Source organism: Microcebus murinus, chromosome 1 (genome assembly GCF_040939455.1).
Source record: "Microcebus murinus isolate Inina chromosome 1, M.murinus_Inina_mat1.0, whole genome shotgun sequence".
NCBI lineage: Eukaryota > Metazoa > Chordata > Mammalia > Primates > Cheirogaleidae > Microcebus > Microcebus murinus.
The window spans coordinates 12,847,474-12,871,681 of record NC_134104.1 but is presented as its reverse complement, the minus strand read 5'-3'; the positions used below and the strand labels follow the sequence as shown (position 1 = coordinate 12,871,681).

General features: G+C 40.8%; 1 protein-coding gene across 3 annotated transcripts in view; it reads right to left on the bottom strand.

Moving 5' to 3' along the window:
• The window catches only part of TIAM1 (TIAM Rac1 associated GEF 1), a 360,609-nt gene that overhangs the window by 56,480 nt on the left and 279,921 nt on the right, over positions 1-24,208 (bottom strand). For all 3 annotated transcript variants that reach the window (XM_076000522.1, XM_012780925.3, XM_012780924.3), the window contains 3 exons: positions 17,600-17,704; positions 11,359-11,440; positions 4,779-4,865 (listed from right to left, as the gene is read on the bottom strand). In XM_076000522.1, coding sequence (XP_075856637.1) covers positions 4,779-4,865; positions 11,359-11,440; positions 17,600-17,704 — 274 coding nt within the window. The remainder of the gene's footprint in view (positions 1-4,778; positions 4,866-11,358; positions 11,441-17,599; positions 17,705-24,208) is intronic.

Here is a 24,208-nt window from a genome sequence, read left to right as displayed (position 1 = left end):
GCGATCAGCATGTTTCGTGGGTGCTCGTGCCACAGCGAACACTTGTGGCACAGCCAGTTAATGTCTGTTGATCATTTCTATGGAATCAAAATGCAATGCATTTCCTCTGGCTGCGACTACAGACGGGAGGTTGTCTTACTCCAAATACATTTAGAGACAACAGTTTACAGAGCCCACTGTGATCATTTTTGCCCTTTTTTCCCTCTTTTACCTACAACAGCATCTTGGGGTGGATATATTTTGGTCCCCAAAAGGTTGCTACTTTTGCAAAGCGTGCTGGGAAGTTGCAAAAGTGTGCGACGCAAAGGAACAAGCCCAGCCTAGGGGAACAGGAAGCTGAGATGCTGGCGCAGTTCAAACCAAAGTATTCAAAGGACACTGCACAGCTCGAGAAAGGGAGAGGTTGAGGAAGAACACAAAAGGCAATTGAGTATTCTTTCAGCTAGGAAGGGAAAGGGAGTCCAACTTCTTATTTTGTACACTTATGTAGAAGAACAAACTGGAAAGAGGAAGTGAGTGAATGGCACAGACAAACGAGGAATTAAAGAAATGAGAAGTGACCCAGCCCCTCATGTATCCACACATTCCACCCGAATTCTGCAGAAAAAAGTGATTCTACAGAGAAGTTCTCACTTCCCAACCTCACTGAGTCACACACCCTGGCTGTCCTCACTCGGGTTTCCAAAATATTTTAAAATCAATTTTCTGTCATGAAATGCTCCAAGAAACATTATGGGTGGGAAGGGAATGAAATGGAAATGAGAATGTTTTCCTCCGTTATCAGAGGCAAAATTCTGGGAGGTAAAAGATTTTGGCATCACAATATTTGAATTGTCAAAACAAAATTTCTACATGTGAAAAACAGGATTTTATTTTTTGTTCTTTTTCTGTTTAGTGTTCTTGGAGACCGTCCTTTTTTGGTAAGATACTAGGGAGGTAATATAAGGAGAAATGGACTTAAAAACCAAAACATCTATGAGGTTTTCTTTTTTTCTTTTTTTTTTTTTTTTTAAAAAAAGAAGTTGCAAGGTTTATATGACTGGCAGAGTAGGAGTGTAGTAGGTTGACCGGTGGTCCCCCAAAACATATGTCTACGTTCTAGAAGCTGTGAACACAGATATATTTGGAAAAAGGACCTGTCTAGTTATAATGAAGTTAAGGATCTTGAGATAAGATCACCATGGATTATCCGAGGGCCCCCGGACAAAAGTCCTTGCAAGAGATACACAGAACAGAGACAATGAAAGGAGAAGGCCGTGCGGAGATGGAGGCAGAGACTGGAGTGACTCGGCCCCAAGTCAAAGAACTTCTGGAACCACCAGAAACTGGAAAAGGCAAGAAAGGATTCTCCTCGGCCTTAGAAGGGTGCATGGCATACGGACACCTTGATTCGAGATTTCTGGCTTCCCCCAGGACTGTGACAAAATACATTTCTGTTGCTTGAAGCCACCCGGTGTGTGCTACTTTGTCACGGCAGCCCTAGCAAACTACTACAGGGGGCCACCTGCCAGAGTTTTCTCAGGACGAATAAGGACATCCAACAGCTGTGAGCAACATCGTGACACGTCAGGGTCTCTCTGTCGCAGCTTCTCTGTGACCGTGGGCATGATATCAAAGCTCCCCCAGCCTCAGTTTCCTCATACGTAAAAGGGATAAATGGGTTAAAGGAGATGAAATAAAATAATCCATGTAAAACTCTTAGCATAGCCCTTGGAACACTGAAGATACTCAATAGACGTCAACTCTTGTTATTAATGTTTGGTCCAAGAAAGAGGAAAACTTTTCTTTCTAACCAAAAAATCATAGCCTGCTCAGAAACAATCCCCAGCTGACCACAGACAAGTTGTGTGACAATCCAGAGTAATGTGACACACGCCTTTCTTGACGGGGCTCTGTCCCGTGTAACCATCAGGAAAAACTAAGATGACAACAAATAGCTCTGAGATGACTCCAAGAGTAGAACAATGGGCCAAAACAAACATGCCCAAGTTGCACAGCAGTAAGTGTAAAATGACACACTTAGGTTCAAAAAGTCAATTCTACAAGTATAACCAACATGAGGTCCAACTTCAAGCAGTTTATATGTGGAGGGGAGTCAGTAGGACAGTGACTCTGGGGCTTAACCATCAGCTTGTTACAAGCCAAAAGCCCAATGTGGCTCACAATAATAGAAAAAACAAACTTAGGCTGAATTAATGCAAACGGGATATTCAGATTCAAGGAAGCCTCTCCCTGCTTGCACCACGTTCTGGTCATTTTAACACGGACAGTGGCACCTTGTGTCCAAAGGGCAATGAATGAATGGCTGAAAAATTTGGAAGTAGTAAATCTGGAAAAGAAAAAGACTTAGCTGTTATAATACGATGGATATATATGATGGCGAGGCCGGGCGCGGTGGCTCACGCCTGTAATCCTAGCACTCTGGGAGGCCGAGGCAGGAGGATTGCTCGAGGTCAGGAGTTCGAAACCAGCCTGAGCAAAAGCAAGACCCCCATCTCTACTATAAATAGAAAGAGATTAATTGGCCAACTAATACATATAGACAAAAAATTAGCCAGGCATGGTGCCGCATGCCTGTAGTCCCGGCTACTCGGGAGGCCGAGGCAGGAGGATCGCTTGAGCCCAGGAGTTTGAGGTTGCTGTGAGCTAGGCTGACACCACGGCACTCACTCTAGCCCAGGCAACAAAGCGAGACTCTGTCTCAAAAAAAAAAAAAGGTGGCTAGAAAGAAGAATCAGGCAAAACCTAGATAGAAGCTGGAGGAGGAGGAGATTTTATAATCAGATATCCACAAAGAGACTGTATGATCCATACACAGCAAGCTTTCCATTGTGGGGTGTGGAGGGGTCTTCATTTAAAGGGTAAATTTAACATAAAATACCCCAAATATCTTCGTTTGTGGACGAGGAGGACAAAACGGGAATTGCTCTCGCCTCTGTGGAGATCTGTGCTCCATGGGGCAATGGGGCTGGTGCAGACGACCATTCGTTTTCACCTAACACCACGGTTCTCAGATGCAAAGAACTAAAACAGGATGTGACTGAAACCAGGGTGCAGATTCCCCACCCCCGTGCCACGCCAACTGGCACACTCATCGCACTGCAAGAGATAAAAATCAGTCTCTGGGTTTAAAGGGGAATAAACCCTGTCATCTCTGCTCTTAGCTGAGATACAGCTCAGTGAATGTGTCAGACTCTGGCCCCAGGCTGCCTATGGCCTAGAAAACGTGGAAGGAAAATCTTTCCCTATGACACTTGGCAGCCGATAAATGATTTTGACTTTTATTTCCCATTTGTCACACTTTTGCCATTTCTATACATGGCCAAGTCTGCGGGGTTTGCTCCTCCAATGTTTCTAGCACAGGGCAAAATAACCCACGTGGGTAGCTTGCCAGCCACGAACCACCCAGAACTAAGCTGCACCAGAGCAGGAAAGGAAGTGCTGAAGATGAGCAGTCAGTCATTTCCCAACGGATCTATTCAACGGTCTTTAGCAAAACTGACTTAAGTAACTACATCTAGGCACAACTGGCCCAAATGTGTCGGTCTTTGACATTCAACAGGTATGAGTTTGCCACTGCCTGGATGAAACTACACATTCCACAGCAAGAAGAAAGAAACAAAGGTGGATTTCAAGCCCTACCTACCTGTCCCATTTGTTCACGGTGAATACAGTGGGTTAAATAGCATCCCCCCCAAATTCACGTCTACCCAGAATGTCAGGATGTGACCTTCTTTGGAAATAGGAGCAGATATATATTGCAGATATAATTATATATATAATATTATCATAATTATATAATATTGCAGAAAATAATTAAGTTAAAATGAACTCATAATGGTTTTGAGTGAATCCTAAATCCAGTGACTAGTGTTCTTATAAGGAGGCCATGTCAAGACAGGGAAACACATAGGGAAGGAGGCCGTGTGACTTTAGGCAGAGACTGGACTGATACAGCCACAAGCCAAAGAACGCCAAGGATTGACGGCAGCCACCAGAAGCCAGGAAGAGGTACGAGACAATTCTTCCCTCGGAGGTTCTAGAGGAATGAATCCTGCCAATGCCATAAGTTTAGACTTCCAGCCTCCTGAACTATGAGAGGATAAATGTATTTCATTTTAAGCCACCCAGTTTGTGATCATTTACTATGGTAGCCCTGAAAAAACTAACGCAGCGAACAAAGAATCTAGGTTGAAAAGATTCTCCTAGAAAGAGGACGGAGAGTTAGGGTTCCACATGTAGCCCTAACTGCATTCTGACATTATGAGCCCTTTTAGGGCCGAAAGGAAAAAGGTAGAGTGTGGCACAGGGAGGGGCAAGAAGGCTGGATCTTGGGTCCCTGCATTCTCAACTTCTGCAAATAGTCCTCCACGAATGGAAGCAACAGAACATCTGGTTTGAAGGCTCCGCGGGCTCAAGTGAAGGCCAATGTCAACTTGGACCAGTGTAGACACAAGCACGGAGGGGTCTTCTCCCATGCTCTGCTGCAGAAAGACCCCCCCTCCCCAGGAACTTCACGCCCTAGGAGATGGAGAAGGACGACCACTTATGATTAGAATGGACATGGGCTCAGAATCAGATTCAAATTCCAAGAGTGTGACATTTCTTGCACACCTAAATTAATGGAAGGAAATCCACATTCCGTGGAAGGGTTTTCTGAGAGACAACATTCAAATACTCTTTACACAGGAATCCTCTGGGCATATCTTCCTCACCTACCAGCTAGAGAAACCCAAAAGTGAATTTAAAACAGGCAGACAGGGCACTCCTTGACTTACCTTTCTTGGAAGCTAAACCGGTTTCCTTAACACTGTTCACGTAGAGCCTTCGAACACCATCTTCTTCCACGGAAGAAAGTGAAAACCCTGTGAAACACAGAGACAGAATGGCAGGGCTTGCTCCTTCTGAGTGTTTAGCAAACAACAGGAAGTGCCTGCTGCGAACTAGGTATGTTTGGTGGTTTGGGTTAGAGTTTGGAGGGATTGTCTTTTCCCTGTTCCTACCCATTAACAAAGCGAAAAAAAATGTACTTCTAGATCATTCTAAAAGAGGTTGCTACTTGTAAAAATAAATATTACTAGGTACATCTATCTTCATACTACCTACCTGTCAACTCAAACAGAAGGAAATTATCCTGTTTTACCTCACTTCCCAGTAAATGCCATCATTTTGTATTTTCCATACCCTCCTCCAAAGCAAAAAATAGAAAGATCAGCTTCTCCCATCAGAGCCCCCTACACCTTTTCACCAAATCTACATCCTAGGATATGTTACAACTGTATTGGGTTTTTTTTGTTTTGTTTTGTTTTGTTTGAGACAGAGTCTTGCTTTGTTACCCAGGCTAGAGTGAGTGCCGCGGCATAAGCCTAGCTCACAGCAACCTCAAACTCCTGGGCTCAAGCAATCCTCCTGCCTCAGCCTCCCGAGTAGCTGGGACTACAAGCATGCGCCACTATGCCCAGCTAATTTTTTCTCTATATATATTAGTTGGCCAATTAATTTCTTTCTATTTATAGTAGAGATGGGGGTCTCGCTTTTGCTCAGGCTGGTTTCGAACTCCTGACCTCGAGCAATCCGCCCGCCTAGGCCTCCCAGAGTGCTAGGATTACAGGCATGAGCCACCACGACCAGCCACAACTGTACTGTTTTATGGTGTGTATTCATCCATATGTGTTGCTATATAGACACTGCTTTAATTTAATAAAATTCTGCAAACAGGGATAAAAAGCAAACTCACTTTACAAATCCCATATCACATTGAAACTGTAATTGAATTCACACTCTACTAGTATCTGATCATAAGATTATCTTATATTTGTCCGGGCTTCCAGACCTCGAAGCCCATTAGTTAATTAACCTAGGGCTGTGCTACATCCTTCAGAAAGGAGGCACAGCAAGGCCCATATTCTAAGTGGTTTTGGGATCCTGGGGGCTCCCAATCCTAGGCTTACAAGCCCTGGTCACCTCTGTTTCTAGTCAGTCTCCTGCGAGAAAAATCACCACACAATATAGATACCTGATTAATGCTGAGTGAGGGTAAAGGAGATAGTGGTTTTAAAAATCAGGCCAACAAAAACCAGAATAATTAATTACAAGACTGGGATCCAGGGAGTCATGGAGACTTTTTAGGCCATGGCATAATGAACACGTGGCTTTGTGTTTAGTTCATAGGAAATGGATAACCGCACGTAGGCGGAACTGCCAACTGCCACCGCCCTCTCTGGTGCTGTAAGTCCCCCAGGTGGGGAATTAGCACAAAGCCACTCTGAGGACTTTCCAAAGTCTTCATTTCATTCTCTTATTTTAAATTCCATTCTAACAGCAACTTTTAACTTCCACGTTACGTTTCAGGAAGTCCCACTGAATCAAAACATTTTTACAGATGAACCATTAAATGACATTAGCCTTAGCGTAGGTGTATTTATCTGCATTTCAGTAGAGAAGTTTTTTGTTTTTTTTTTTCTAACCTGTTAGAACAGATAAAGAGTCAAGGGCTATGTCATGGGAAAGAATGGATACGATTCATCAAAATAGAGGCATTTGCTTTCTGAAATGCCATCATCCTATCAAACTGAGACTAAATTTTTTTTCTATTAAAAAAAAATTAACGCCCTAATGGGATGCCAGGGGACAGCTTGCTTAACTGCAAGGACAACCACAGGAGTGGCAATGTCGAGAGCCTGCAAGTCACCTAAGACAGAGTCGACAGAGATGGTTTAGGTACTCATTTGCTCCATCCCTCTTTTCTTGGTTTTCTTTCTTTCTTTTTTTTTTTTTTTTTTTTAATAATCTGAAGGTTAAAAATAGGAGTGAGGGTGGGGGAGCCATCTCATCTAAGGACTGTGAAATTTGCACAGGGCAACTGGGCACAAAGTATGGGTCTGAGAAGCAGGTGAGACTTTCTCTCCTTAATGGAGAAATCTCTCTGATAAGAAAGAAGACAGAACGAAGAATAATGGGCTTAAGTTCCTTTTTGGAAGATCAGTGGAAGCTGAAAATTTCCAAATGTAAATAGCACTTTAGCTGTGTTATGGAATTCGTATCAGAGGATCCTGATGGCCCTACCCATATCCTACATTAAGAAATATAAGAAAAATACTAAACATCTTACAGCTGGATTATTTTGAGGTGGAGGAAGAATATAATGATTTTGACAGTTAATTAGCAAAGTCAGGTATGTTTTGTTTGTTTTAAATAGGATGGGAACATGTTAATTCTCAGCAAACAACTCTAAAACAGTCCAAAATGATTGCCAACAGGGGACAGAGGGAGATTATTCAACATAAATCAGTGTATCCACTGACCAGAAGGCTGTTTGTTAATTAGACAGGAAGGCATCATGAGTGGCAACTGCAATAATGACCTTGAGAATGAACAAACTTAAGACACAAAGAAGACTAAAGTTATAGATGAACAACCAGAAGATCCCTCCTACTGGAACTTATGGCCAAAGAAAAATATAACATGATAAACAACAGAAAAATATAACATGATAAACAACAGAAAAATATAACGTGATAAACAACAGAAAAATATAACGTGATAAACAACAGAAAACTACTCAAAACTAGAGACAGGATGCAAGGAAAACTCAGGTAACAGGATGAGTGCAGACACCTACAACATAAGGAAACATGGCTCAATATAATAGTGTAAGAAGAAAAGAGGAATGCTAAGTTGCTGCAGTGATACATTCTTCCATGGCAAGACAGCCTAGGGCATCCTGCTTAGTCTACATATCATGTAACTGCATTTGATCCATTAAATAATTTCAGCAGTAAGCTCTGGGAATGACCTGATTGTTGAGGTGGAGGGAGGAGCAGGGGAGGGAAATTATGTAAATGTTAACTCTTTAAATGTGTTCAGCCAGTTGGATTATTGAATCATCTTTTCCTCCTTAAAGTGTTCTAAAATGCAAAGCAGCATTTGGTCTGTGTTGTTAGATGTTTTTGCGTTGGTGTCCTGTGCTAGTAGCTTTTACATATACTGAACTCAATATATACTGGAAGCCACGCTTCGTTAGGTGTTAATGTTAGATACAGACAGGCTCAATTTAGACCCCGTGGTAGCCTTTGAGTCCAGAGGCAACCAGGTCTCTTAGCCTGGGGGGGGCTCTTTAACCTGCTCCATCAGTGTGCTGTTGGAATGCCTTACGCCAACACACACCTGAGCACCGGGAAGAAATGGTTTAGCTGTGATTATCAGACGTACGTAGCAAGGCTTTCTAAAGTGAAGTCCAGGAAACGGTGATGCAAGGACAGAAATAAGAGACTAAACATTGAGAACCTCTTACAGCAATCTCCCATTGCCACAGCCTCCAAGCACGGGATTTGTATTTTATACAAAAGCAGTGGTGGTCATGAAAGACTGGAAATGGAAACAAAACAAAAACCCTGCTTCTGTATGTCGGCTAGTTTGAGAAGCACTGTTTACAATACTCTTTAGGTTGATGACTGGTGCTCTATAGCACCCTCAGTGGGGAAAGGTAAACAGGTTCTGTGAACAGTTTGGTGACTTTAACAAAAAGTATAGAAAGTATACAAAGCAGAATGGGGTTTTATGCCCCGTTTCCATTTCTGAGCCCCCAAATCACTCCATCTTAGAATTGGAGTCAAAGAGCTTTGAAATTCAGCCTTCTCTTGATCCTAGCTAGTTTACCCATAACCAACAAAAACTAAGGAAACTAAAGAGAAAAAGAATAATCACCATGGAGCAGCTGATTTTGGAGGCCCCCAAAACGTATTTATACCCCTGCTACCAGGTACAGCTTCAGTTACTGAGGTTACACTTCTGCTGCAGAATATGCCTCTCATAAGCATTTATTCTTTGCCATCGAAAACATCCTCTTAGCTTTATGGTGTCTTTAGTTTAAAGGTCAAGGAGTAAACAGTGTGAAGGTGCAATGCAAGTGGCCAGGGCTTTGAAATTAGCTTCTCTTCATTAGCCAAAATACTCTAATGGGTGTTGTGAGATAAAGATTGGTTGTCAAGCCAGGCGCGGTGGCTCATGCCTGTAATCCTAGCACTCTGGGAGGCTGAGGTGGGTGGATTGCTCAAGGTCAGGAGTTCGAAACCAGCCTGAGCAAGAGCAAGACCCTGTCTCTACTATAAATAGAAAGAGATTAATTGGCCAACTAATATATATAGAAAATTAGCCGGGCATGGTGGCGCATGCCTGTAGTCCCAGCTACTCAGGAGGCTGAGGCAGAAGGATTGCTTGAGCCCAGGAGTTTGAGGTTGCTGTGAGCTAGGCTGACACCACGGCGCTCACTCTAGCCTGGTCAACAAGCGAGACTGTCTCAAAAAAAAAAAAAAAAAGATTGGCTGTCTATGGGAGAAGGTGCAGAAGGAATGTAATATCCTGATGTTCACAAAAGGGTTTAAAGATTTTCAAATGCTGAAAGGCTTAATAACTTGAGTCAGAGAGAAATCTTGAGATTTCTCTTTGCTTCCTGAGAAAAGAAAAAAATTCAGAGAGAAATACGTAGCGGTCTTGATGTTTTTCCACCAGGAACTTCAGTCTCCATCCAACAAATATAGTAGGACCGCACTTCTCTGCTCCGTTGTAGGTAGGTGTGACCGAGTGACTTGCTTTGGCCAATGAATTAGGAGTGAGCCCACACTGGCTTCACCTCCTCCTCTCCTTCCCCTCTGCTAAGTGACAGGCAACATCCCAGGTGGCAGCTGCTCCAGGCCTGGGCATGGAGCGAGGACAACATATAAAGTCCCAGCCAACCCCCATAGGATGCGTGGTGAATGTGAGAAATACACTTCGCTGAGCTTCGGTGACTGTTTTGTTACCTCAGCTAACCTCACCACTCCTGACTGATATAGCACAGTATGGGATTTCCCCACTTATTTTACCCAAGCACCAACTCTGTTACTATTCAAGCCATGCAGTGTAATGCTAAGTAAAGAAGACTAGTCTTAAACATATGGAAAGGATTATATATTTAACTACACCAGAATGTAGACAACCTTGCAGAAAAGCGTTAACACAGCAGACCTGACTGCTATTCTTCAAAAAGCCTGCTTACAAGTTTGGCCCTTGGCTGGGGTCCCAACACCGTAACGTGGCTGACTGTTCTGAAACTGCTTGTACAAACAATGTGATGTATGGTGAACACCTACTTTCCTCCTGAGAGTCTGAAATTTTGGTATGTGCTAGGCCGATTGTGCCTATGGGACCAGCCTCCAAAAATAGCACTGGGCACTAAGTGTCTAACGAACTTCCCTAGGAAGCACCACTTCCCACGTGTTGTCACAACTTGGTGCCCGGAGAGGTAATCCCATTCTCCGTGACTCCACTGAGACAGGACTCCTGGAAGCCCGCGCCTGGTTTCCCCTAGCCTTTGGCCATGCATGCATCTTTTGCCTTTGCTGACTTTGCTTCGTATCGCTGCACTATAAAAAGTTGTATTTCATTGAGTACCACTGTATGCAGAGCTCTGTCAGTCCTCCTAGTGCATCGGCAAACCTAGGGGTGGTCTTGGGGATGCCCAACCCGACACCAAAGTAAGTTCCTTTAACATTATTATTTGTGGGGAAGGGAGGATAATGCATATGTTTTTAGGAGAGGGATGTGAAAAGATAATCCCTACATTACTAAGATACATCGTTATATATGTTAAACAAAAATTATAGGAGGCCATAATTTTGGACTGAACTACTGCACTAGGCCCCAATAGACCAGACCAAACCATAATGGAGTCACTCGTGCTAAATGCTATCAATCTGAAACTTTAAGGAAGCAGATAGAGCCCCAAACAGATCAGTTTTTCCTGAAAATAAGAGATTCTAGTCTACCTGAGTTAGCATGACAAGGAAGTCACCCTCTGCTTTAACCCTGACAAAGAAGTAACCTGGCAGTAGCCTGATGTGAACCAATCAGGTTTTTTTGGTTTTTTTTTTCTATTTTTCTTTTTCCTTCTTCCCACCTTACAAAGCTCACTGTTCTGCCACCGACCAGGGAAAGTGCTTATTTTATTTTGTAGAACCGAGGCTGCCCCATTCATGAATTGCAAATAAAAGCCAATCAGATCTATAAATTTGTTGTGACTTTGTCTTTTGACAGACAAAATAATCTACTCCCACTATACCCATTTCCTTTTTGCGACAGAAGAGCCCCAATGATTAAAATTATGGAATTTATGGCAGAAGTCTTCATTGTACCCCGGGTAAATCTCTTTCTTTTCTTTTTCTGGTTTGACTGCTCCGCAGAGCATAGAAGCCAGGTAGGCTGTATCTGTTTTAACATGACCCAAAGGCATTTGAATGAATTGTAAATAAGTGCACCTTTACCCAGGAAATGTCTTAACTTAAAACACAAACACCAAAGATGGAAGAAAAATAAACATACCGTAAGTGTCGGCAGCGGCATCTGACTTCTCAATGTGGATGCTCTGGGTGACTTTCGGACAGATTTCAATTTCTTTGTACAACTGAAAATTACAAAAAGAAGTCTAATTAGAATCTCATTATAAGTAACTTCTTAAGAATGGTCATCATTTCATAAACCTATTTTTTCACCATCAATACTTGACTGCAAATTTGTATCACTTTTTTTTTTTGAGACAGAGTCTTGCTCTGTTGCCCTGAGTAGAGTGCAGTGGCATCATGCTAGCTCACTGCAGCCTCAAATTCCTGGGCTCAAGTGATCCTCCCACCTTGGCCTCCCAGAGTGCTAGGATTACAGGTGTGAGCCACCACGCCTGGCCTATATCACCGTCTTTATTGAACTGAATCCATCAAAAGTCAAAGTACTTAGCACTCTGGGAGGCTGAGGCGGGCGGATTGCTCGAGGTCAGGAGTTCGAAACCAGCCTGAGCAAAAGCGAGACCCCATCTCTACTATAAGTAGAAAGAAGTTAATTGGCCAACTAATATATATAGAAAAAATTAGCCGGGCATGGTGGGGCATGCCTGTAGTTCCAGCCACTCGGGAGGCTGAGGCAGCAGGACTGCTTGAGTTTGAGGTTGCTGTGAGCTAGGCTTATGCCATGGCACTCACTCTAGCCTGGGCAACAAAATGAGACTCTGTCTCAAAAAAAAAAAAAAATAAAGAGTCAAAGTAAAAAACTTATAACTCACATTCCTAAACTTAGCTACATTTTGACTTTTAAATAATTCCTCATCACTTTGTATATCTATTTTGACCCTGTATCTATCATAGACCCGAACAATAGTGCTCAAGTAATGGAAATCACCAGTACTGGGGGAAAAACCATTTACTAAAATCATGAAGAGGTTATAAAGATCTTGGTATGGGAATCATGGAAACAGGAGAAATCTCTGTGTTTCCATTCTTTTCTGTTCACATACATTTTTTGTCCAAAAAGTTCGCAATAGCATAAACAGGCAGAGACGAATAGCACTGAAACAGATCGCAAATCATATAAATGGAGGAGATTCTCTTCAAGCCACTGAACTGTACCGAAATCAGCTAGAAAACTTAAGTACACAAATTCATCAACCCTCTAAAAACCCAACAAAGCCTGGAAAAAGAGCTTTTGTATAAAGCCAAGATAAGAATAGTGTTCACACATCAGAAATGTTGTCACTTAAATTAATTTAATTGATATTTCATTTTCATGTGTGAGGTCCTATCAAGACAGTAATGAAGTTCCAAGCACGTGTCATGCCTCTCACACTAGTTCTGTGAGATAATTATGACCTCCATTTCACAAATAAAGAGAATAGTCTGGAGTGAAAGCACTTTCCTTAGTTCAAAAAGCCAGTATGTGCAGAGCTGGGATCTGAACCCAGGTCTTGCTGACTCTAGAGCTAAAGCTCTCTCCACTACACTACAATGCCTCCCAGATCAGCTCGTGTTGGATCTCAGAGGTATTAAAGTAAAGGGAACCTACCTACCTCCATAGATAAGTCAAAGGTTTAAATCCAAAATACATGATAAAAATCCCCCCAAAAATAAATGCGTCCAAAGGCTCGTATGGAACTTAGAAATTATTAATTTTAGCTTGAAATGAAAATCAAATCTGAGTGAAGGCCAATAACAGAAAATATGTCCCTTAGCACCTCTAACCACATAGCCATTCGTCCAGAAATAATTTCATTCAGGCAAGTAGAAGAGAACAGCCAGTCTCTTTCTCTTTACTTGCTTTGGGCATTTGAGAGGTGAGCATAATATTTAGGACTTAGGAGCCTAAAAACCAGTTTGGTCACTAGAACAAGAGCTGTGGGGGCCAGGACCATCTGTAGGACAGCCTGAATCTTCTTGAACATCCTGATTTAATGCAACTTCCACCAAATGCAATATGTTAAGGGCATAGTTGTTGAATGTGGTTTTATTTTATGCTTCAGAAATTTTTCATACAAAATCATTCTCAAATCAGTGCTTTTTAGTTCAGATAACAGTCACCAAAACTATAAGTACCACATTCAATAAAGTCTGCAAATATAGATCATAACAGCACAGAACACTCAATGAAATGTTATCAACTATGTTCACTTCACCGTAGTTTGAGCCTTAGCTTTATTTTTTTTAAACTTCCTTGAGAGCCATACCCTGCCTCCAGGTGGCAGTATTTAACTGCTTGTTCTAACTGTTTCCGCACAGATCCAGTGGGAATGAAGCTTGTGAATAATCTCTCCTATTCTTTCATAATACTACCTCCTGCTTTTCTCTGGAATTAGTGTGAAAGGCTTTGTGTCTTTTGCTGGTCCCAGACAATAACTCAGTATCACATAGGCCCCTTTTGGCCACAGTGTCCTTGGGCTGTTTAGACTAACGCCAGCTTTAGTGAACAACACCAATAAAATACATAAAATTGCAAGAAGGGTCTATATTTTAAAATATGTTTTCAATGCAACCACAGTATCTGAATCTAGAAATTTTGAAATTCTGTATTTTTATATGCAAATACCTTTAACAATGAAGGAACACACATAGTCCCTATATTTTGTTAAATCAAGGATGTTGCGTGCTTTCTCTTTTTTCAAGAACCAGCTGAGAAGATCATCCAATTTTAAGAAATAATTTGCTTACCCAGGCACTTGAGTTCTCACAAAATCACGATCCTTTCTTTCTGTCTTTCCTTTGGGTGACCTGGTCCAAGCCACCCTCACCTCTTGCCTGGACTGCAGCTCCCTGGTGTCCTACGGGCCTTGCATGCTCATCCATCAACTTACGCTCCCTGGGCCACTCCCCACCCATCGCCAGAGTGAGCCTATTGTAACAGCACTCAACTAGGCCCTTTCTTGTTGGAATTTCCCACTGCACCCAGATCCAACATGACCTGTCCTGCTTCCCTCCTCCTCTCATCCCCTCCATTCCCTGCTTTCACACCCTCCCCACCAATCCTCTTCACACACCAGCTAAGTTACCTCCACCTGGGCCACCCTCCTCCTGCCTGGCCTTAGCCAGCTTTGCACCCTCAGCCTAGAACACTTTTCTCCAAAATGCCTCTACGACCCTCTTCCTCACTTCTCTCACATCCTGTTCAAGGGCCACATCTCAAAGACCAACACCACCACTCTCTCTATCCATGTACCCTAATTTCTTGTTTCTCCAAGCTTTGAACACCCCCTGGCATACGACACATTTACATGGGTTTATACCTGTCTATGCAAACTTGAATACAGGTTCCACCAGGAGCAGATTTCCTTTGGTGTATCCCCAGCACCGCGAATGGCTAGTGCTGAGCACACAAATGCTAAATAAATATTTGCTGATGAATGAATAAACAAATTGGTCAGTGTTTCTGCAAAGTCTTTATTTCCACCTGTCACTTTAAGAAAAAAACCATATTTACTGTGGATCTTTACAAAGTGCCTCCACGGACTGCAACCATGTTCCTGATCATTCTGTGGACTGGACCCAACAAACAGCTAATTATGAAAAAGCAGCCAAACAGGGATCACTTCTACTAAGACACAACCAGCAAAGAAATAAACTGATGACTATTCCTGGTTATTCACAAGCAAGAGAATCTCCTGACCCTGCAAATAAGCACACTAGACCCTCCAATAAGATCTTTAAAATTTAGTACACACTCCTGCTAATAAACTATTGACCTTACCACTGAAGACTGTTTGACAAATCAGTGGCATAGAATAAAATATTTTGGGACAGTCATATATGAGTGAGTCATTTATGAGGAAATGACTTTCGACGCCTGCAAGCTTCCCTTGTCCCTCAAAATCAAAATGGAGGTGAGCTCGGGTGACCAATTAACTGTGCGTGGTCTGATGTTTGCTCAGGAGGAGACCATAAATTGAATACCTGCAAACTCTCAAAAAGCATCCAGGAATACTATGTGTTCAGAAACCCCCTGACTCAGAATGACATTATATGTAGCTTAATGGACAAAAGCAGGGGTTCCAAACCAGAGATCCAAGGATAGAATTTAAGTGGTCTACGAACTTGGATGGTGAAAAAAATTGACATCTTTCTATTTATAAATCTTCTCCTGAACCGTCGCATTTTCTTCAATCTTAAATGAATACAAGCAACAAACACAGCAATATTAGCAATGTCTGTGACTTTGTCATAAATAGAAATCAGCGCTACTTGCATATTGCATTCTAGTTACTGCTAATATCTCAAAACATTATTTATGCCCATCACTACTTCAGAACAGTGGTAGCTATTGGACCTACCGCTGCTAGGTCTTGGAATTTAATGGGATAATAAATAACCACATATGTTATCTATAATTTTAAAATATTATTGATAATTATTTCAATATGTTTAAGGCACAGGTAAGCCTATCTATTCTACTTCATGCAACTGAAAACATAATTCTGAGAAGGAGTCTGGAGGCATTACCAGGCTGCCAAAGGTACCTAATGCACAAAATGGTTAAGAACCTTGGTAAAGACAGAGGTGCTCAAGCGAGCAAGACTGTATAGCATTTGCTTCCTTAGAGATCTCTGGGCTGGAGACCTTCTGAAACAAGGCAAAAACAGTACTATGATCTTCTTTGTACTTTAGATTCTTTCGTAAAAAATCATTGTATATATACAGAAACTGTAGCTCCAAACAGGCTGAGCTTGGCACGCCTTAGTCTCCTATGCTGGATGAGACCACACAATGGCCAAGGCTTAAAAATAATAAATGAGTCAATACAATTTCAGAAGATAGGTCTGCAGTACCTACACCTCATATGTATGATCTCTATAATTTAAGATGTGAAATAGTCATTAACCCCAATATGCAAAATAAATGATCTATAGCTATTTGAGTGTTATCAGCAAAGCACATCCCTTTTTTAAGTAAGGAAAAGGGTTTTCTTTCCTCTACTCAGAGAGCACAAAGACTGGGCTTTTCTCCATGCCAGAGAAAGACTACATCAGCCTCTGTTAATGTCTCCCCACCCCCGCCCATGAAAACCTATTGATTGACTTAATGACAGTTGCAAAAGGGCTCATCATGTTGATCTTCTTTTATTGCATAACAGGTGAGCAATGTTACAAAAGCAAGCCCTTTCTTATATTTCCTTCAAAATCACTTAAAAGGGCACAAAATCACCTTTCAGGATGACAGAAATGTTCTAAATCATGATTGCAGCAGTGAAAACACAACTGTATACATTTGTCGAAAGTCATCAAATGATGTCCAAATAAATTGTGAGAGCTTTATTAAAAGTAAAGTATACCACAAATAATTTGACTAAAAACACAATTTCCTCCTAATTTTTAAATCATGCTTCCCCTTTCCAAAAAGAGAATATTTGGGTTTAAATTTTCAGTTCCACTTTCTGTGGCTAAACCCTGCCTGAAATCATACTGTTATTCACATATCCATGGCAAGCAGCTCCACAGCCCCCAGAGGAATGACTAAGTACAGACGGAGCAGAATGAACTCCAAAATAGAGGCGCCTTGCTCACAAAATGTTTCTTTACTGGAACTAAAAAATGCACCACTCCTCTAACAAAAGAGGAACTTGTCACTGGTTTATTACAATAACAACGATTGGTGTCCGTGATGTGAGCCATTATCTCTAATCTCTGCAAAATCCTAGAAATTTAAGTATTGTCCTCTCACTTTTTTTTTTTTTTTTGGCCAATTCCACATGATTAGAAAACAATAAGACAGATATAAAAAAGACAGATCTGGTTCAGAACCCAAGTCCTATAAGTATGCTCAAACATACACAAAAATCCCCAAGAATCCATACAAATACAATTCCACAAGGCTGGAAGTATAACTAGATGGCAGCTTGTGTCACCCCACAAGATCTGACGCATCGGTTTCAATACACATATGGAAGCCACACACATTTGAACTTAGTGCTTTTTTCCTGACAACAGCCAGCTGATCTTTGAGTCACCAATTTAAAATAAAACACTGCGAATGCTGCAAGGAAAGCTAGTGATAATGATTAAAATTGGAAGAGTTAGCTCTGGACTTCGATTTTTCACGATAGCACGGCACTGCTCTTTGCATAAACAAAGGTGGCATTTCCACCCTGTGGAATCAGTGTCATAAGTAAGGCCAGCTCCACCAACTCCGGGGCTCCGAAGGAAGCTCATTTATTTTAGAGCTCATTCCACTCCACTAACTACAATTAACACAAGTACACATATAATTTGAAAATAATCTCCTACAAAATGTGCTTAGACAACGGTCATAAACATTACCAGCTCGTAAATGTCCTCCTCGGGCTGTGGAACGTAGTGCTGCATTTTGTTTTCTATTAGAAATTTGAGACGCAGGTAATGAGCAGAATAATCCAGTTGATGTGTCTGGAACAAGAAAGAAAGAAAGAAAATGTTCAATAGTAAGCAGGAATAATTAGTTCTCTGCTGACATACTGTAATGTTTTCCCCAAAACAATAGAGATTTGTTAATGCATAGGGGTCTAAGGGTTCCCTAGTTCTTTAAAAATCTGCATTCAAAACTCAAGCATCAAAATCATTTTCATTGAACACATCAATAACATTCCACAGGTGTCTCAAGCTTCAATGGCAACAAGAGAGTCACATCTTCAATGCCCCTTATTTGATTTATTGAGCCCTCTAACACTGGTTTTTCAACAAAAGCCATCAGATCAAAGAGGCCCTTTAAACATACATAGTTGATTAAAGAAGAAAAGTGTCAAGAAAGGCAAGAAAGTACTGTATTTACAATGGGAGGAAAAAAAGCTGTGCCCAGGCGAAGTTGTTTTCTTAACCACATGGGGACGGGGGACAGTTGTTAACAGTTCATTTGCAAGAGAGTCAGTGTGAAGACAAAGCATTTGGATTTCAGTCTTATTTATATACTCCCCAAGTGAGAATCCCTCTGGGGGCAGTGCAAACAGGCATGTCTCCAACTATGGAAACACACTGAATGACTTGCTCAAAGAAAACAATTCTAAAATAGTCAGGCGTTGAGATTTCCAGGGTTTCTCCTTGGGGCCAGGGTGGGTCAATGGATTTTTTTTTTCCCCCTACCTAAAAAGTCATCCTCAAATGAAATCTGAGAATTAAGCAATAGTAGCAACATGGTTTTATAAATAATTCTCAATAGACAGTCAAGACGATACAGAAAAAAAGTAAGAAAATGCTCTTCGAAAGTCACATGGCAACATGAAAATATACTGCTAGAGAGAAAATGTTTAAACCAAGGAATTTTCTTAAGCATCCTTCTCTTTTCTTGAAGTGCTAACAGATAAATGCTGTATCTAGAATTTGCTTCCAAAATAATCCAGAGTGGGGGTTATGAGACAGTGAGTGGATAGATGAAACTCAATCTGATGATCATAGATTCTAGGCCATGGATACATGAGAATTTATCACATTGTTCTCTACTTTTATGTAAACTTGAAATTTTTCATCGTGTGAAGGTCTGAAAATACAGAAATTAATACAATATAAATGCAGCCCTCGGGCGTGTGTGTGGCTGTGGGGAAGGGGTGTACAGATGTCGGAGGTGGGCAGCTGTGTTTTAAATAAATACACAGGCATCCTGCACTGTCGCAAAAGCACACTTCCAGAAAGTGGAAATGAGTTTGCTCTGAAAACCCAGCAAAAATGAGAAAGAAGTTTTCTTGGGAAGCCCCAACCTGTAACCTCTGCTGAGTGACGTGACCGTCTGAAGCCTGCAGTACTGGGCACAGACGCCATTTAGCGACCACGTTCCTGTGCACCTGGCTTTTGTCCCGTCCCTGCCTGTGTTCGAGACCAGAAGCTCAAATACAGACAGACCCAGGACTGCTGATGTCAAAGATAATAAACATGACTGGGTAAGCCCAGGGAAACATAAAACAGGTAAGCTTTTCTGAGTGCTACCTACTACCTGTCAGAGAGTCACTGAGACAAATAAACCACAACGAAAGACTAATATTTAGGGCGATGTGATTAGCAAGAAAAGCTTCCCTTAGATCGAAGCTGCAAATGCTTCCCACCTACCCAGGTCCTCACTGAAATCTTTAATTAGAAGCAAAAATTTTGGTTCGCCATCTGTTTCCGACTGAGGCGGAAGGGAAAGAAATGAAATTTCATGGGGTCTTAGTAACAGGAACAAATCTACTTGGAAACCTTACTGTCCTCATTAATAAACACTTTGTGGACACTCCTAACGAGTGTCACTTAAACAGATCGTCTTCTGGAAATCACACCCAAATAGCAGCCTCCCCTAAGAAGATTCTAGTTCCTGAAACCACAGTGTGAGAGAGAGACAGTCTGCTGGCGGGCACCAAATAGCTCAAGGTGGTCCTGGTGTGGACTGTGGAGGTCCCCGCTGTCCCTTAAATGCCACAGTGCTGAAAATATCTGCACATATGTGCAGAGAATAAACAATAATTGCATAATGCAGTGCAAAGAATAAAAGGACAATAAATATAACAATGGTAATAAGGATGATTTTTGCCACCTGCATCATATTTTCCAAGGGTCTTTAAGCTACAACAATGTGTTGATAACTTTAAAAAATAAAAATGAGCACATGCCACACATGCAAAAATTCTAACGGTCTTACTTATAACCTGAGAGCTCTTACTTTGGTCAGTAAATAGTTACCCTAAAAACAGGACACTGGATCAATATACATACGAGTTTCTGAATTATGAACCCTCATTAGTCATGACTGGTCTAACGTAAAGGAAAAATCCTAATGAATTACTCTCAACATGAATTTTATGCTTCTCAGATATCTGCAAGTCAGTATCAAAAAAAGTTGAACTAACCATGTTCACAATTCATCTCTGCGCAAAAAGAATTCCAAATATTAATGAATAGTTTAACATAATGATTTTAAATATGCAGCCTGCTTTGGACTTGCAAACATTCAAGAGAAAATTTGTTAACTCAAGAGAAATTCAGTTAGGAAAAAATTTAAATGGTGCAAATTTGTTTTACAATGTACATTTGCTTCAGTTACTCAGAGAAAAGTTGTTTCATTTTGAGGCAATATAGCCACAAATTAAACTATAAAAAAAGTATTATGGTAGAACAATATTTAGTTTAGTTGGCATAATTTTTTTAAATTCACATCTTTCGATGACTATTTCAAAGGATGAAACAGCAAAATAAAATGTAGATCTTTTAAATAGTTTGAGCCAATTGAAAGAGATAACATGTCTCAGAATTGATTGCCATAGATCTTCTAATGCATCATATTTTACTCATCTATTTCTCTTCATATTCTTCCATTTTAGTCAAAATTCTGTAAGAACCATATAAACACACAGTTGCTGCATACAGAAACACACACACACACACACACACACACACACACGGACAAAGTGCCATAACAGAATTTCCAAAGATAGTTTCCCTCCCCTTCGAAGTGACCTTTTATTTTTTAAATGCCAATGGTTATTAGAATATCCAAAGCCACAGGCTGACATAGTGAAAGCATGAAGTAAAACTGATGCCATGGTCATGTGTGAATAATATCAGTGAGTATGAATGAATGAATTTTTTTGCAATTATTTTTGTAATGGTAATGATCAGAACGTATCGGAAACCTATAGGCCAACATGGTTACCCGCTATATTTAGCAACAATCATTCTAGTAACATCCATAACATGAATTGTCTATGAAATGTAGATGTTGAAATATTTACTATACCAGGACTTGACTGGTGCTCAGATGGGCAGATGGCAAACTGATGTGAAATGATGTGGATCAGATAGAATAGGAAAGAGAATGAGCTGAATGCAAGAGACAGAAGAAAGAGATTGATTATTAAATATTAGAGAAAGCATCCATCAACAACATTGAGAATGACAACAATGAAACAAAAGACAGGCATTCTTACAATCATCTTTGTTTTCAATCCCTCCTCCAAAAAGGAAAAAAAAAAAAAAAAAAAACCCCCACCCCACTCACCATTACATTAGATCATTAATAACATGGGGCACTGTTTTCCCATTATCTCCCTCCCTCTTAAGAATAAAATTGGCTCCACTAATTACAATAAAGTGTTTTCCAAAGAGGAAGCAAGCTTTAGGAGGCACCCAGCTCTGAGGACACTGTATAATTTATCCTACATGGATGTCTTTCCAGAGACCATCAATTTCTTAAAGTACACAAAAAACTTTTCCATTTTTAAACTCATGAGCTGTAAGCTTGTTCCACATCATGTTGTCGTTGTTTTTATTTCTATGTTTTGGAGGAAATTGGGCAGGACTACCTTTTACTGACAGAGAAAGGGATGTGTACTCTAATGACACCATCAGAAACCTTTCAAGTGGCAGAAATAAACACTTTATGGGGAAACAGGTGGCCATATTATCTAAAGATGGTCTCTAAGTGGCAGAACAGTATCATTCCTCACTCCTTCAGTTTCTTCCAAAGCAACAGCTTGAAAAGTACCTAAAATTGGGCCAGCCACTCATTGTCCCACTCACTGATCAATTTTCCACCAATCAATGGTCACTGGAAAACTTTGGCCCAACTCCGATTCCTGATAACATCTACAACCAGCGTGCAGAGGCTGCCCCAAGGCTACGCTACTCCCCGGAAACACCACCCCCCCCCCCCCAGTTGGGCTTGTACAAGAAGGCCTGAGAGTCCTACTTCCAACTACCTTAAGCTGCAGATCTGAGAATAACTCCCACAGCTCTACAGAATATTAATGGGTCTCTAAAGAATTGTGCTACTCTATAAATAAGTGAATGCAGAAATCCTCCGTAGACCCATTTTGTTAAGTAATTAAAATGAAAAACTGTGACCCATTATCCTCAAAAGCTAGAACTCACGTGCATGAAGGATGCAAAGTGTGTAAGGTGACATTTATTTTTAACACCTACGTAGGGAATGATTTGAGCTCTGTCCTGAAACAAGTGGCTCTTCTGCTTCTCCTCCACACAGAACTCTAATTTAAGCTGAACTGAGCCATTTCACCCATTCATATAAAGAGCCATATTTTTTCTTTTAAAAGGCCCCAATGATTTGTTGTTGTTTTATTTAAATACAAAAATTGCTGGTTTTAGAACTACATAATTGTGGCACTTGCTGAAATGGTATTTACAAACCATTGTATCAAATGATGAAGTTTTTAAAACATCTTTTAATCCATCCAACTCCCTCTACAATAAAATTATGATACAAGAGGTTTCCACTTTCACTTTAGCAGCCCCAGGGAAGACCAGTTCACTCCCCTAAGAGTATATTCTAGATCCTTCTGAGCCTTACTGGCCATCCTTCCTGAAGACTGACCCAGTTCTGAGAGTTCTTGCAACTGTCCACCTAGCACAGCGAGATACACCCAGGTTTGGAACAGCCAGACTTGGACTCAGAGTCTCCATTGCAACTGACTGTGATGGGCGCTCAGGCAAGTTACTAAGGCCCTCTGAGTGTCACTTTCTCCATCTGTAAAATGGGGAAGTATCAGCTCTTTCTCACACTGGATATAACCACTAAACACAACTATCAATGCTATTCATTATGTAAAAATAAAAGCAACCATGCAAGAAAAGCTCTTATCTTCCTTCTTTCTCTCTCCTCACTCAAGACTACTCACCTGGTTGCCCTTGAGGGGGAAAAAATGAAACCAGGTTCACCTTGAAAAAAACTCAGACATTTCTTCAACAGCTTAAGGTAAAAGTAGAGGAAATGTGCTCCATCATTTGTCATTTTTGAAAAAGGGCTAATTCTATGTTCACGAGAAGAGGGATTTCCCATCTTGGAAGTCAAACTTATATTTACTTCAGTTTTTCTCACTCTGAAGACACCCATGGTGTAACAAATACTGATTATAAACAGCAGGTTACACAATGGTACCCATAATATGATACCACTAAATACCCATATATGTATATGTGTGGAAAAAAGAATGGATGGACAAATACCAAAGTGTTTACAGAGGTTATTTTTGGATTTTGTAAGAGTAGCCTTCATTTGCTACTTTCGTCTTTTCTTTTCTTTGTTTTTACTGTTGCTTTTTAATTATTATTTTAAAATATTAAGGGGGTACAAATGTTTTTGGTTACATGGATCACTTTTGTAATTCTTAAGTCATGGCTATAGGTGTGCCCATCACCCAAATAGTGTTCACTGTACCATTAGGTAGGTTCATGTCCCTCCCCTTCTCCTCCGTCCCCTCTGCTTGATTTCCACTGAGTTTTACTTCCCTCTGTGAACATGTGTGCTCATCGGTTAGTTCTAACTTAATGAAGAGTACATGTGGTGTTTGGTTTTCCCATCTTGAGATACTTCACTTAGGAAAATGGTCTCTAGTTCCCTGCAAATTGTTGCAAATGGCATTAATGCATCCCTTTTTATGGCTGAGTAATACTCCAGGGTATACATATATCACATTTTATTAATCCACGCATGAATTGATGGGCACTTGGGTTGATTCCACATCTTTACAATTATGAATTGTGATGCAATAAACATTCACATGCAGGTATCTTTTTAATAAAATGATTTCTTTTCCTTTGGGTAAGTACTCAGAAGTAAGTAATCTCCATACTGTTTTCCATAGAGCTTGTACTAATTTGCAATCTCACCAACAGTGTATAAGCATTTCTTTCTGTCTGCATTCACACCAGCATCTATTGTTTTTGTACTTTTTAATAAAAGTCATTCTAACAGGGGTAAGGTGATAGCTCACTGTGGTTTTAATATGCCTTTCTGCTTTGTTCTTTACCCAGATTTTCTTCAAGGTTTGCATTGAGCATGTCATACGCTCATTACAAACCTTTCAAATACATGCACTGAAAGAATATGTTCACACAGGAATGCAATGCTGCTCTGAAACAAAAGGGTCTGTCACAAGTATTTCCTCTCCCACACGACTGAGTTCCATGTGTGCC